A 12,176-nucleotide genomic window follows, 5' to 3' on the forward strand; every position below is an offset into this window, starting at 1 on the left:
GGCCTTTCACTCTGCCAACGACTTCCGGTTGTGTCTGCAAAGCACTTCCGGTTAGTGAGTTAGCGTCTTTTACGGTCTTTGGTTAGCGTGCAGAAAAAGTAAACTATGGATGGTGTTACACGCCGACACGGCTCCGGGACATATTGTGCTGTTCACGGTTGCAACAACTCGTGGCGATTGCTGAATGTTTGGTCGGAAGGAGAGTGTTTCGACCATCAACCATCTACAAGTGAGTAAAATGCTATAGATTTGCACTCAAATACGGAAGGCTTATCATTCAAAGTCAACACAGTCTACTAATTATTACGAATGTCAGCTTTTTCGTAGAAAAAAAAGTAAGTTAATACCTTTATCCATTCCAAAGCTATTAATAGATATGTCAGGGGTGCGCACTTTGACGCTCGTCAGTCGACTTTGAAGGGTTAAAGCATGCTTTAAGTGCAGGCAGGCTAGAGGGGATTACTTTTTCTTTTTATTACTCTTCGTGTTCTGTTATATGTTAACACACGGATACATACAAACATCTTAATACAAGCATAAGATGGGCTAACGTACCTTCCAAAGCACGGCGGCTGCATGGCTACAGGTACAGCCTGCAGTCTCCACATCTCCCATCTTGGTAACCAAAACCCAGGCGTTATGCGCTGAATTGTTAACGAACTGGCTTGGTTGAACATCGGCCTTTATATGCCCATATCGTGTAAAAGTACAAGTCAAGTCAAGTCAAGTCATTTTGTTTTGTATAGCCCAAAATCGCAAATTACAAATTTGCCTCAGAGGGCTTTACTGTCTGTACACATACAACATCCTCTGCCCCGAAACCCACCATCGGCACAGGAAAAACTCCCCAAAAAATGAAAAAAACCCTTACAAGAGGGAAAAAAGGGAAGAAACACAGCCCACTTTGTCGGAATGGAGGTACTGAAACGCCTTGTAAGGATGAGGTTGGATGTTGTGATGCTGGGCCATATCGACATGTTGTCCGCCCATGATGTTACCTTACTTGGATGCGGAATGGTCAAAACACCATTTTTAACAAGATTTTCGGTCGAATGTTGCCAGTCCAAAGCCATTTTTACACCACTACTCAGCCTGCGCCGGAAGTTCTTGGCAGAAACAGGAAGTGAACCGGAAGTGCCCGGGAAACTTGTCTATAAAACCTGTTGCTCTGTTTCCTTTTAGCACCGAGGGCATTATGGTTAAATGTCTTGGATGTCAGAGCTGTAAGATGACAACAGACGGCTGTCTGTCTAAGTGTCTACGATCAGGTCATGATAACCGTTGAAAAGGCAGGTTGGTTGCTGCAGCTACGAGGCGATCTAAAAAATGCTGGCACGTTTTTATTGTTGATGAGCAGCCTCAGTGTTAAGAAAATTGACTCTTTAGGAAGATTCTACCAACCCTTCAAAATAAGAGTTTTCTCTTTATTCATCTTTTACACCTTAACTGCCTAAATCACAAACTAACTAAATTCAGTAAAGCTAACTACGCTTTCCTGTTATAAGTTGCACAGAAGATCTCCTGTGTCCTAAAGGTGACACCATAAACAACAAATACAAGCGTGTGCGTGCGTGTGTGGGTGCACAAGTTTGCAGCAAGAACCAGAGGAAGGTTGAGGGGGTTTGGAGCAATGTGTGCGAGGAGAATCAATTTAAATACAATCAAAAGTTAAGGGGGATTAACGCTACTGTGATGAGATAGCACACTTAGAATGGTTTAAAATAGCTGCAGAGATTACACTAATGTAATCCAATTTAAAGGAGCCTTCCCCAAATATTTATTATTGAAGCACCATCTGTTAGAAGCCTGTGGGGTCAGTGCCATAGTCGTTTTTACACCAACAAGGCTTTTTGTTGTCCTACATTCCTCCCTTTACTGTCTGTCAAAAAGTCTGGCAATAACCTCCTTTTTTTTGGTTCAACCAAAATCTTTGTTCATCGACTTCTGTCCTCATTCGAAATCAAGGAATCTGGAACACTTGTTTGTCACTTGTTAAAAAAAGTCAAACTTTTGGTCATCCAGAATATCCAGAATAATGAACGATATTATTAAAAAAAATACAGAAATCTGCCGCTTGGATAATGTATTATTACGGTAGTTTTAAGCCTTTGTTGTTGCTGCTCTGACACAGATCCCAGATCAGCACACACAACACATGCTGTAGAGATCAGACCAGCTGTGTTACTACCAACAACAACAACTCTCACTAGTACTCTCTCACTATCTTAAGCTTCAGCCAAGGATCAGATTTAACCTTCATTTAAATTTTTTTTTTTTTTAAATGCCCGGATAATCGAGAGCGACAACAGGGTCCACAGGTTAAATGTCAGCAGCTGGATGCACTTTTCAAACTACCGAGGGAGACTTTCAAGGTATGTAGAGGCACGAGAAGGTATTTTAACACAACACATTTTCTGTAACCTCAAATTTGAGACTTTTAAATGTCTTCCTTGGTCTCGCATAGAGCTGCAACGCTTCAATCAAGTTGACTACGTTGATTGTAAAAGATTGTCGACGCAGATTTTTATTATCGGTGCATCGTATATTATAAAAGATCCAGACCTACCGATAATTTTTATTCAGCATTGCAATGCGCTATATGTATGTGCTGGGGTCCATTGTCTACGTGTCTAAATGTAGTAAATCTGTGAATTATCAGAGTAGCCTGTCTATTGGTCCGTTTTGAATAGTTAAAGTTAACCTCCTCCACTTAGCATCCATCAAACAAAAGGTGGTGGAAAAAACTAATTTCAAATCAACACAATTGCGAGATACCTACTCTACTACTACTCTAGCAAAACTATAATACTTTAGCCTATAACGTGATAATTAAAGCTTTGTGTTTTTCTCTCTCTCTCTTAGTACTAATCAAGCAAAGGCGTGTGGACGAGTTTGTCCTTCAGAGAGTTGGCAGAAGAATTGACAGCATCCTCAACATGCTCGCCACTTGCATAGGCTTGAGATTGCCTCTTGTTTTTAGTTGCACTTTAAATGTGTATTACTATTTAATTGATTTAATTTAATTGAATATGATGATTACATTTGTATTAACTTGGTACACAAATACATTTGAAGTTCAAATTCAAACATTTTGAGTCATTATTTTGATTTCAGAAATAATCATTAGATTAGTCGATTAATCCCAAAAATAGTCGCTGAGGAGTGCACCCAGCTGCTGACCTTTAACCTGTGGACCCTGTTGCTCTAGATTATCAGGGCTTTGATCAAAGCAACAGGCCCACCTCATATCGATGGGGAAAAGTGGAGGAGCGGAGGTCTAAACGAAGAGTATATCTGAACCTCGGCTGAAGCTCCAGAGAGAGAGAGGGAGGGGGGAGAGATTACTCTGGGAGATAGAGTTGGGCTTGTTAAAGAGGATCAGTTTATCTTCACAGAAGCTCCCCGAGGGCATCGAGAGAGGGACTGACTTTTTTTTTATCCTTCATTCGATCACAGCAGAATTAGATGGCCTTGTTAGACATGCAGATCTCATGTATTTCAACAATGAACCAGATGCACGTTTATGTTTGGACACACCTGGCCGGCCCTCTTTTTCTACACACGGCCAACCGCTGTCGCTTCAGTTCACACTTGATGTATTCCTTCGTTGAGTCGTATATTCAGAGATTGGTGATGAGAAGATTCCCACTGCGCTTTTATCTCCCATCTGTTTTCTCCTGTGAATGCGCTGCCCCTTATGGGTGGTTCACGGTACTACAATATACTCATTGGATCTGTTTTTTAAGCAGCATTGTCCAATACTGAAACCACATTTTCCAAACTCTTCACACATTCAGCAACACACAAGTGTGTGCGGACCAAACTGAATCATTTCAGACAAAATGCATTCAATCACCACATTTTTCAAAATCTACAAAAAATGTTGTCAATGCTCCACAAACTACTACATACAACTACATACTTGCAGGATATTTTTCATATGCGCACTGCTTTTTTTCATAAGTGCATCAACGCACTGCTTTCAAAACTGATAAAAGCACATTTCAGAATGATGACACATTTAAACATTTCTGCAGTAATTATTTTTAAATATAGAAAATAATAATAATTCCAAGCTAATTGCAATTTCAGCTCAAAGCCAACCCAGGTGTCCTGATTTAGACTCATTACCATGTATCAGTGAAAGGCGATCGCTTGGAACTGATTTTGTTTGGAAATATGGACATTGCCATTGCAATAAAACTGCGGGAAATTCGGGATTGAGTGCTGGCAGATGATATCACTATGTTAATATGGTCAGCACATCGACAATTGCGAGAGTCCCAGAGACACATGAAATAAGGATGAAGCAACACTGTACACTTTGTGAGAAACTACGGTATCAGTATGTCCAGGTAGAGATGTCTGGTCAATAACCAAACAGAGTACATACATATGCAGTTATGCATAATGTAAATTACTGTAAAACAGTGTCATTTCGAGGGTAGAGGAGATGGAAGCCAGCCGCACGCCACATGCATTTATCTTTGTGGATGATACAATACAATACAGAGAGGCTTGTTTCTTTATAATTCCTGTCTCCATACCTTCTTAAACCCCATAGAGGAGTTTCTCTCAGCATGGAGGTGGAAGGTTTGTGACCATCATCCACATGACCAGGTGACTTTACTGGAGGCAATGAATGCGCAGTGTGGAGACATCTAGATTAGACATTCCAGAAGATACTTTTCAAGATGCATCAGATGTGATCCCGACGAGAACCAAATGCAAGAGAGAGGGAGGACTAGAACCTTCACAGGACTTTATAATGAGAGATTAGAGTACATGTGTTGTTCATGTGTTTTTTTTTTACCAATTTCAAGTATTTTCACAAATAAAGAAAACAAATGCTAGCAATACTTGTTAGCAATTAAAAAGAAACCTGTACCTCCTTGTGGCCCGGCTCTAGACGTGCATCACAGGGTCGACCCTCCTTTGATTAGTCATCGCAGGTCTGTGCGCGGCCGGCAGCCTGCCCGTTTTAATTGCTTTAGCTTCTGAGACTACGCCAATATTTCACAGCAAGGCTGCCCTGCAGGAAGGAAAAACACAACAAAAAAACTGCCATTTTAAAGAGAAGAATCCAATTAGCAGATATAAAGCGTGGCTCGGCTGAACGGTCGCCTTTGGTAAAATGTAATTAGGACAGTTTACTGAGTCTACGTATCATATCTAAATCCCCTTTATTGGAAACTTTTTGTGATGCTTTAGTTATATTTTTTTGTTTTATCTTTGTTCCTTCTGAAGGATTTAAATGTTCTTTATACCCATATCCACATCTTTAACTGTCTGTCTGTAGCCAACCACACACACACATTCCAGATGGAGACAGACACGGATTAGTAAAGATTTTCCTTCTTTTAATAAACAAATGATTGACACAGTTTTGAGGATAAACCTGTTCAAAGAAATAAGAATAGTCTGTAATGGAGAGACTGCGGGGTATTATCCCACTTCATTATGGAACACCGTTCACATGAAGAACTCTCATCAACCTACAGAAAAACCTGATCCTTTGTGATTGTGTCTCCGGTGCGCAATATATATTAATCAGCATAAACCGCCTGTACAACACTTTATGGCATTACACAACCAGCGCGTTGATGTAGACGCAATGACAACCTCATCCTTACATGGCCTTTTTTCTCAGTTACATAATTGTTACTGCGGACACAAGCTGGTTTCACAATAGCTGCTGCAGATGAATTCGGAGCACTAACGAGATTTGTGAGGCAAAAACTACGTTTCAAATCGGGGGGGAGGGGTATGCTATGTATTATGCATGAAAACCCGGCTGACATGGTGAGAGCAGGAACGATGGGGATGATAAAGATGTATTCATTTCACGCATGCATGTCCAATAGGTCTTTACTGCTGAACAGTGACGTGAGGAAATGTTTATTGTTAGACAAGGAAAGACTTTTTTGCATCGATGTCTCACAGGCTTTGACATCTTATCATGTGTTGGTGATAAAAGCATTGCCGTGGATTTTTCTGCGGACAGATTTATCTGCCCCACTCTATGATTGGTAATGCTCAGGCAGACATTCCTCCACTTTATCTTTTAAATTGCGTCACTGCTAAAGTACACTTTCCCAAAGCAGCTGGCGAGGTGTTAAACCCTTAAGTAACACGGCTGATCTGAAAAAAGGTCATAACACTGAGAACTCCACCAACAACAAGAACGTGTTTCCTATTTAAGTGTGATTATTAACTTTGCCGTGCGTATGTATATAACACTCCTGTGTTTTGGAAAGGGGAAAAAGCTTTGGTACATGACTACAAAAAGCAGCACCTTTCTCAAGACACCATTTCTAGCATAACATCATATCCGCATGTTGTATAGTGTCCTATGGAAGACAATCTGTTGCTCACATGATGGATGCCTCAGACTCCACAAGCTGGCTGGCTTGCATGATGCGATGAATTCAATGTGAAGAGACTTGCCGATGTTGATTTATTGAATGTAAATGCCGTTGCCATGATGATGATGATGATGATGGCAGTGACGGCAGTGTTGGAGGCGGAAGGCACCTTGTGTCAGACCATATCCATGTCTTGCTGAGCTCCTTTGCTCACGTGAGGTGATAGGATTTGGTTTGGGATTGTTGAGGGATTAGTCAACAGGATTTACCAGATTCAGAAAGTCAAAAATTAAAGGACACGAGTGGCGCAGCGGCTGGGTCACATGGTCCCGGGAGGTACGGGACGAGGACCGGGTCCCTGCAGCAAACCTCCTATGTAAAAAAAGAAGAAGTGTTTTCTGCGCTTAAACCACGCACACGCATGTTTCTGCTCTTTGCGTGTACGCCCAGCCCCGCATCCAATCACCTAATTCTCCTGCCTCTGCTAGCTGAGAGTGCAGAAGAGAAGGAAGGCGTGCCTGGCTGAACAGATGTGGAGATTTCAGCTGCCTGGCTGTATACGGATCATAACGCTTGCTCTCTTTCCCTGAGTACTCTCTTTTATGTCAAATATCTGCCCTCTTCTCCCAGTCGAGCGCACGAGGGACACTCACCGTTTTTAGCTCTGGGAGGATTTTGTGGAAAAAATACTGTTTTCTTTGCCTGACTTTTTTTAAATTCACCGTTCAAACTGGAGACGCAGGTGAACTACGACTGCGGGGATCAGTTGATCCAGCTTCAGCTCTCTGGTTCGGGTGATTGGACACCCTGTGAGTTGGATATCCTCCCTTTTGATTTATTCTAATATCCTGTCGTCTAATATAATATAATATAAATATAAATGAGCATTTTCTTGTTAGTTGCTTTGTACTTTCTTTGAGTTAGAAAGCTTAAACCCCACATGCATATGGTTGTATTTTTTCTTACAATCCAAGCTTTAGATACACAAACGGATCAGGTCGGGAAACCTCTATAGCCCCGTGCAGCTACGTGTGTAACCCTTTTTGGATTATCTGTAAAATGCATGGCTATGAAGCTGTACTTTATCATCAAATACCAACGCAGGTTTATTTAGATTTAACGCTGAAGTACGTGTCTGCTTCTCTCGGCTTCCCTGTGATTTGAGTTTTACCTCCGTGGTCCAGTTAGTCAAATAATAAAAGGAGCCAAAAAAAACTCACGATTCCCTACACGTGAAAGACGTGTTGGGAATCGACTGATCCTGAGGTTACAATTTCTTCTTGTTTCTTCTGTCTGAATATTTTCAAACAAAAATGTATCCACCAGAGTAAACTTCTGTGTCATTGATTTGCTAAACATATGCAAGAATGAGTTCTATTATATATTATATATTTGAAAGTTGGTGGGACAAAAACTATAAATCTCAAGACAAGCAAATCTTGTGTATGCACGTAATTGAAGATGACCATTTCCTGTGTGGTTATTCCAGGTGACACCAAGGAGGTGGAGATCCCCATAGGAGAGATGGAGGTGGTCAAGGGCCAGATGGTGGTGTTACATGCTTGGTACAGCCCCAACTCAGACATTTCCAAAAACTCTGTGGTTTGGCTCTTCACGGGAAAGAAATCCAAGCAGGTGAGGAGGTCAAAACGTAAGTCTGCAATGATCTGCTGTACAGCTGACCTGATGTCTTTGGACAAAAAGGATTAATATAAACAGTGTGTTTGCTAATCCTACTATTTCTGTATGGTTATAGTGTTATACCTTTAAAACTAAGAATAGGACCATACCTATTTTCTAGCTATATTGTTTTTCTAGAAAAAAATCTGGGAATTTCTAGATCTGCTTTCCAGTTTTCTAACATTTAATTTAATATCTTGGAATGTAAACTCTTTGTACCATTTTTCACTTTCTTTTTTGAATGGATCAATTTGTCACAAAAATTATTGGCAGACACATTGGTAAAGAAAATAATTGTTGGTTGCAGCCTTGCAAAGAATAGTAAAACTATTTAAGTATATGTATTATATATCAATTCGGAAATGTGTTAAAGAAATGCTTATTCATCTACTGAGCCTGTATCACCTATGAACAGTACGTATTTTTTCTATAGCAGGACATGTACAGTAAATATGCTGATAAACTCAGTGATGTGTAAAATAATCTGTAGAGATTACACTTGTTTAATTCACAGTGGATGTAACGACGGATGTTAAGGAAAAGATGCCACTAATGACCTGCCATTTCTTTTACTGCACCTCCTAAACATGACACAAATTTCTGGTGAAACTCACCTACATATTTGCACGTACTCTGCGTGTGTGTGTGTGTGTGTGTGTGTGTGTGTGTGTGTGTGTGTGTGTGTGTCTGAGTCTGTAGGGTCTTTGCATGATTAATATAATCTATACAATTTCAGTTTCCGTTGCCTGCAAGCTTATCTCAAAGGGAAAATCTGCCTGAAAATTCAACATCCATCATCTGTACATGTCAAGATTATCTTCATGAAGGGCTGTGATTTCTGTTATATGGTTAATCTGCACATCTTCATACGGCCACAGTCTAAAATGGTACCTTCTTTTAAAAGTGTGTTGTATTTCATATAATGTCTATCGAATTCGAATCTAATTCAGAGTACCAATTATTAACGGGTGAAAGGAAGCCATCTTTGATGTCGTCATCGGATGTGTTTGTTTCTTCTCTGCTCAGGTGATAAACTTCAGCGCGGGCGAAGTCGGGCACGGGCAGAACGAGTTCACCAAAAGAGTGGGCTTCAGTGCGGCCATGCCGTCGGCCAACCTCTCCATCTACATCAACAACACCCAGGAGTCCGACTCAGGGCAGTACATGTGCTCTGTCATCATCCCTGGCAGTTCTGGCATTTTCGGACAGATGCACTTAAATGTCAAAGGTAAAACGCCACATCGTCAGCGGAACTCCAAAGGTCAGGTTTAATCCGAGCGGTGTGCAACACACACACGGTTCCTTGGATTGGGAAATTCAGGCAAAGTAAATACTTTCTGAAGGATTTCAGATCCAGTCTGTTAAATATGATGTATTCATGAAAGCAAGCAATGTCCAAATATTCATCCACCGTTTAGGGATTCACTTGGCTCTGAAGTCATTATGTCATCATCCAGCAGCAGATGGAAACAATGCGGGGTCAAAACATTTTCTTATTTAATGCAATATGGCTGCAGCCCAGAGAAAAATATCCACTTGTTTTTACTGTGGATTAAAGTTCCTTATAAGCTTATAGGTCCTTTTGTTTTTATTTTAACAGTCTCTCTCTCTCTCTCTCTCTCTCTCTCTCCAGTCCCCCCTTCTCCCCCGGTGTGCAGCATGACAGGAAGCCCAGTGGTGAAGGGCAACGTGACTCTGAGCTGTAAGTCCAGTCATGGAAAACCTGTCCCTCACTACAAATGGACCAGGGCTGCACCCATGTCTGAGGTCTTCTTCGCCCCAATGCAGAGTGGGTATTTTTTCAGCATATAACCAGGATGTTAACGCTTATATTTCAATGGTCAAGTTACAAAAAAACGGTTTACTTACTGTGAGTATCAACATAATTTGAGTTTCAATTGTTTTCCATCCGGATACCTTTTTGGAGGGTTGTGATGCTTGCAGCTTTAAAAGAAATGCAATTTACAGTTGTTTCTTCTTTCTATCATAGAAATAGTCCCTACAAAAACTCATTTAAATCCTGTCGTTACAACAACAATTAAGCTTAATGAGCAGCAAACTGTGGTGTAGAGAAGGATTCTTTTCCCCTGGATTTTGACTCCGGTTCCCTTGAAACACAGGCTGAAAAAAGTGTTTTCACTTTGCGCTGCATGAAGACATGATAAGTACTTTCACTTTTATTGGTACTTTCTTGTAATCTAGATTCATTTAAATGCATACTAAGGCAGATTTTGATTTGACTGCAAAGTTTGTTTCTGTTTTGGGGGAGCTGAAGAACACGTAGGCGGAAAATGTGTCACGTTTTTACCCATTCAAATTGTGTCGCCTTGGAGAGAGAAAAGGCGTTGAGAACAACTTTTATCTTTAGTAAGGTTTATTGCCAGCCAGCCCCAACCGAGATATGTGTCAGATTGGGTCAGAAATGAGAGCAAGATTATCTGTAAGACTTTTATGTGCAGGTCTAAATGTCACACACCTTCCTGCTGTCCATAACACCTGCAGATGCAGATGATGTTAAATCCTTGTCAGGACACATTCTGAATACAAGGCCCAGACGGTGAGACACTCCTGATAGGAGCCTCAACATGCTCCTCGCACAGAGTGCGTCCATTGTCGCATTATTAGGCAGATGTTTGTTTCCAGATGACGCTGCATAAAGCAGCACCATCTGTTTCTGAACAATGGGACTTAGCCTGATGCATTGAGTATTGACTTAACTGCTTTGATCTTTGGCCCCTATCACTTTATGGCAGAAAAGTCCCCGGGCTTGGAAATGTACTTCCTATGATTGACCCAGGTTTTTTTCTAATGCAGTACGCGTCAAACGCACATGTTCACCCTCTTGCATGCCATCGGCACTTCAGACACCCATCTTTTGTATCTGCCCTACCTGAAGTATGCTCTGTCCATGACTCTCCATGACTCGTCTCTGACTCCGCAATCTCTGTCCCTCTCTCTCTCTCTGTTCGTTTTCCCTCCTGGCTGATCCTCTTTCTGCACTCCTTGTTTCCGGTTGACCGTGGTGCCTAATCTAACAAGCCCCATGTCATAACTCAATCAACCCGTCAAAGAGGCATAAGTTGGATTTGGGACTTCACTCCAACCCCTGCACCATCCGTTTGTACCACTCCTTCCCTGCCTCTCATTAACGCTTACTCACTCTCTCTCTTTGCCATCTTTCCTTCTGCAAAAAGAATGGAGAGTCTGTCCCCAGCCCATGCTTGTCCTTGGGTTTATGGGTAAGGGTTTTCACTCACACATTTTCCTCTTATTTCCTTCAACTCCCATCCCACCTCCTGCTGTGACACCCCGAGGAGTCAACGTGTCACTCCTCAAATCATAGCCAGCAGCGGCAGGCGGAAAACAAATCAACCCAAGTTGTATGAATTCCTTTAGAATTATGATTAAAATGAATACACCAACCTTAAATATTTTCAAATTCCTTGCACATTTATTGTATGAATAATGTGGATGTTAAAATTCTCCATGAATAGCAGTAGTTTACCCTGACTGTAATCTAGAACAGCTGATTCGTAATGGAGGAAACAAATCCTTATCAAATCCATGACAATAAATTGAAATCTGAATATATTTACATTTTGTAAAAGAAGGGTTGAATTTGTACTTTAGATTTTTGTGCTTTGTGTGTGTTAGATTTAGCTGTTGTCCTATTGAGTAATCTTTTTGAGCTAAAGGACATGATAAGCTAACAGTAAAAATCCTTTTCAGGGCTGAAATGATTATTCATTGGTAAAAGAAAATAATAATTCAAAGGGATAGTTTGTCAAATTTCTTGCTGAGAGTTAACTAGTCACGTTTTTTAGTTAAATTAGCGTATCAATAGCACTCATTTATGTACAGTACATTGTACAGCAAGCTAACTTAATGGCAGTTGAGGGAATTATATACTGAATTCATTTTCTGCTTCATTTTTCTGTGTGTTTTTACATTAATGATGAAAAGGAATCTATTTCAGCTCGGACGTTGCATGTCATCTGAGAAAGATGACATATATACGTGATGAGCTTCGTATACGCTCATCACGTGTTCATGGGTTGGGGCTTAAACCATCGCCGCTCGGTGACCTTGCAGCGCCGGCGCCGCAATATGAGCCTTTCATGAAATGAGGTG

The 12,176-nt window shown here is 41.0% G+C and overlaps 1 protein-coding gene across 4 annotated transcripts in view; it reads left to right on the plus strand.

Annotated features, from left to right (window-relative positions):
- Window positions 1-12,176, plus strand: part of esamb (endothelial cell adhesion molecule b) — a 32,213-nt gene that overhangs the window by 15,963 nt on the left and 4,074 nt on the right. Inside the window, exons 1-5 of one of the 4 annotated variants that reach the window (XM_040182974.2) lie at window positions 6,752-7,174; window positions 7,855-8,000; window positions 9,072-9,273; window positions 9,679-9,834; window positions 11,240-11,284. In XM_040182974.2, the coding sequence (XP_040038908.1) occupies window positions 7,890-8,000; window positions 9,072-9,273; window positions 9,679-9,834; window positions 11,240-11,284 (514 nt within the window). In that variant the 5' untranslated portion in view covers window positions 6,752-7,174; window positions 7,855-7,889. Of the gene's footprint in view, window positions 1-6,618; window positions 7,175-7,854; window positions 8,001-9,071; window positions 9,274-9,678; window positions 9,835-11,239; window positions 11,285-12,176 lie in introns of those variants that run through there. The other 3 variants (XM_040182959.2, XM_040182983.2, XM_040182966.2) reach the window with 3 other exon arrangements.

This window comes from Gasterosteus aculeatus, chromosome 1 (genome assembly GCF_964276395.1).
Source record: "Gasterosteus aculeatus chromosome 1, fGasAcu3.hap1.1, whole genome shotgun sequence".
NCBI lineage: Eukaryota > Metazoa > Chordata > Actinopteri > Perciformes > Gasterosteidae > Gasterosteus > Gasterosteus aculeatus.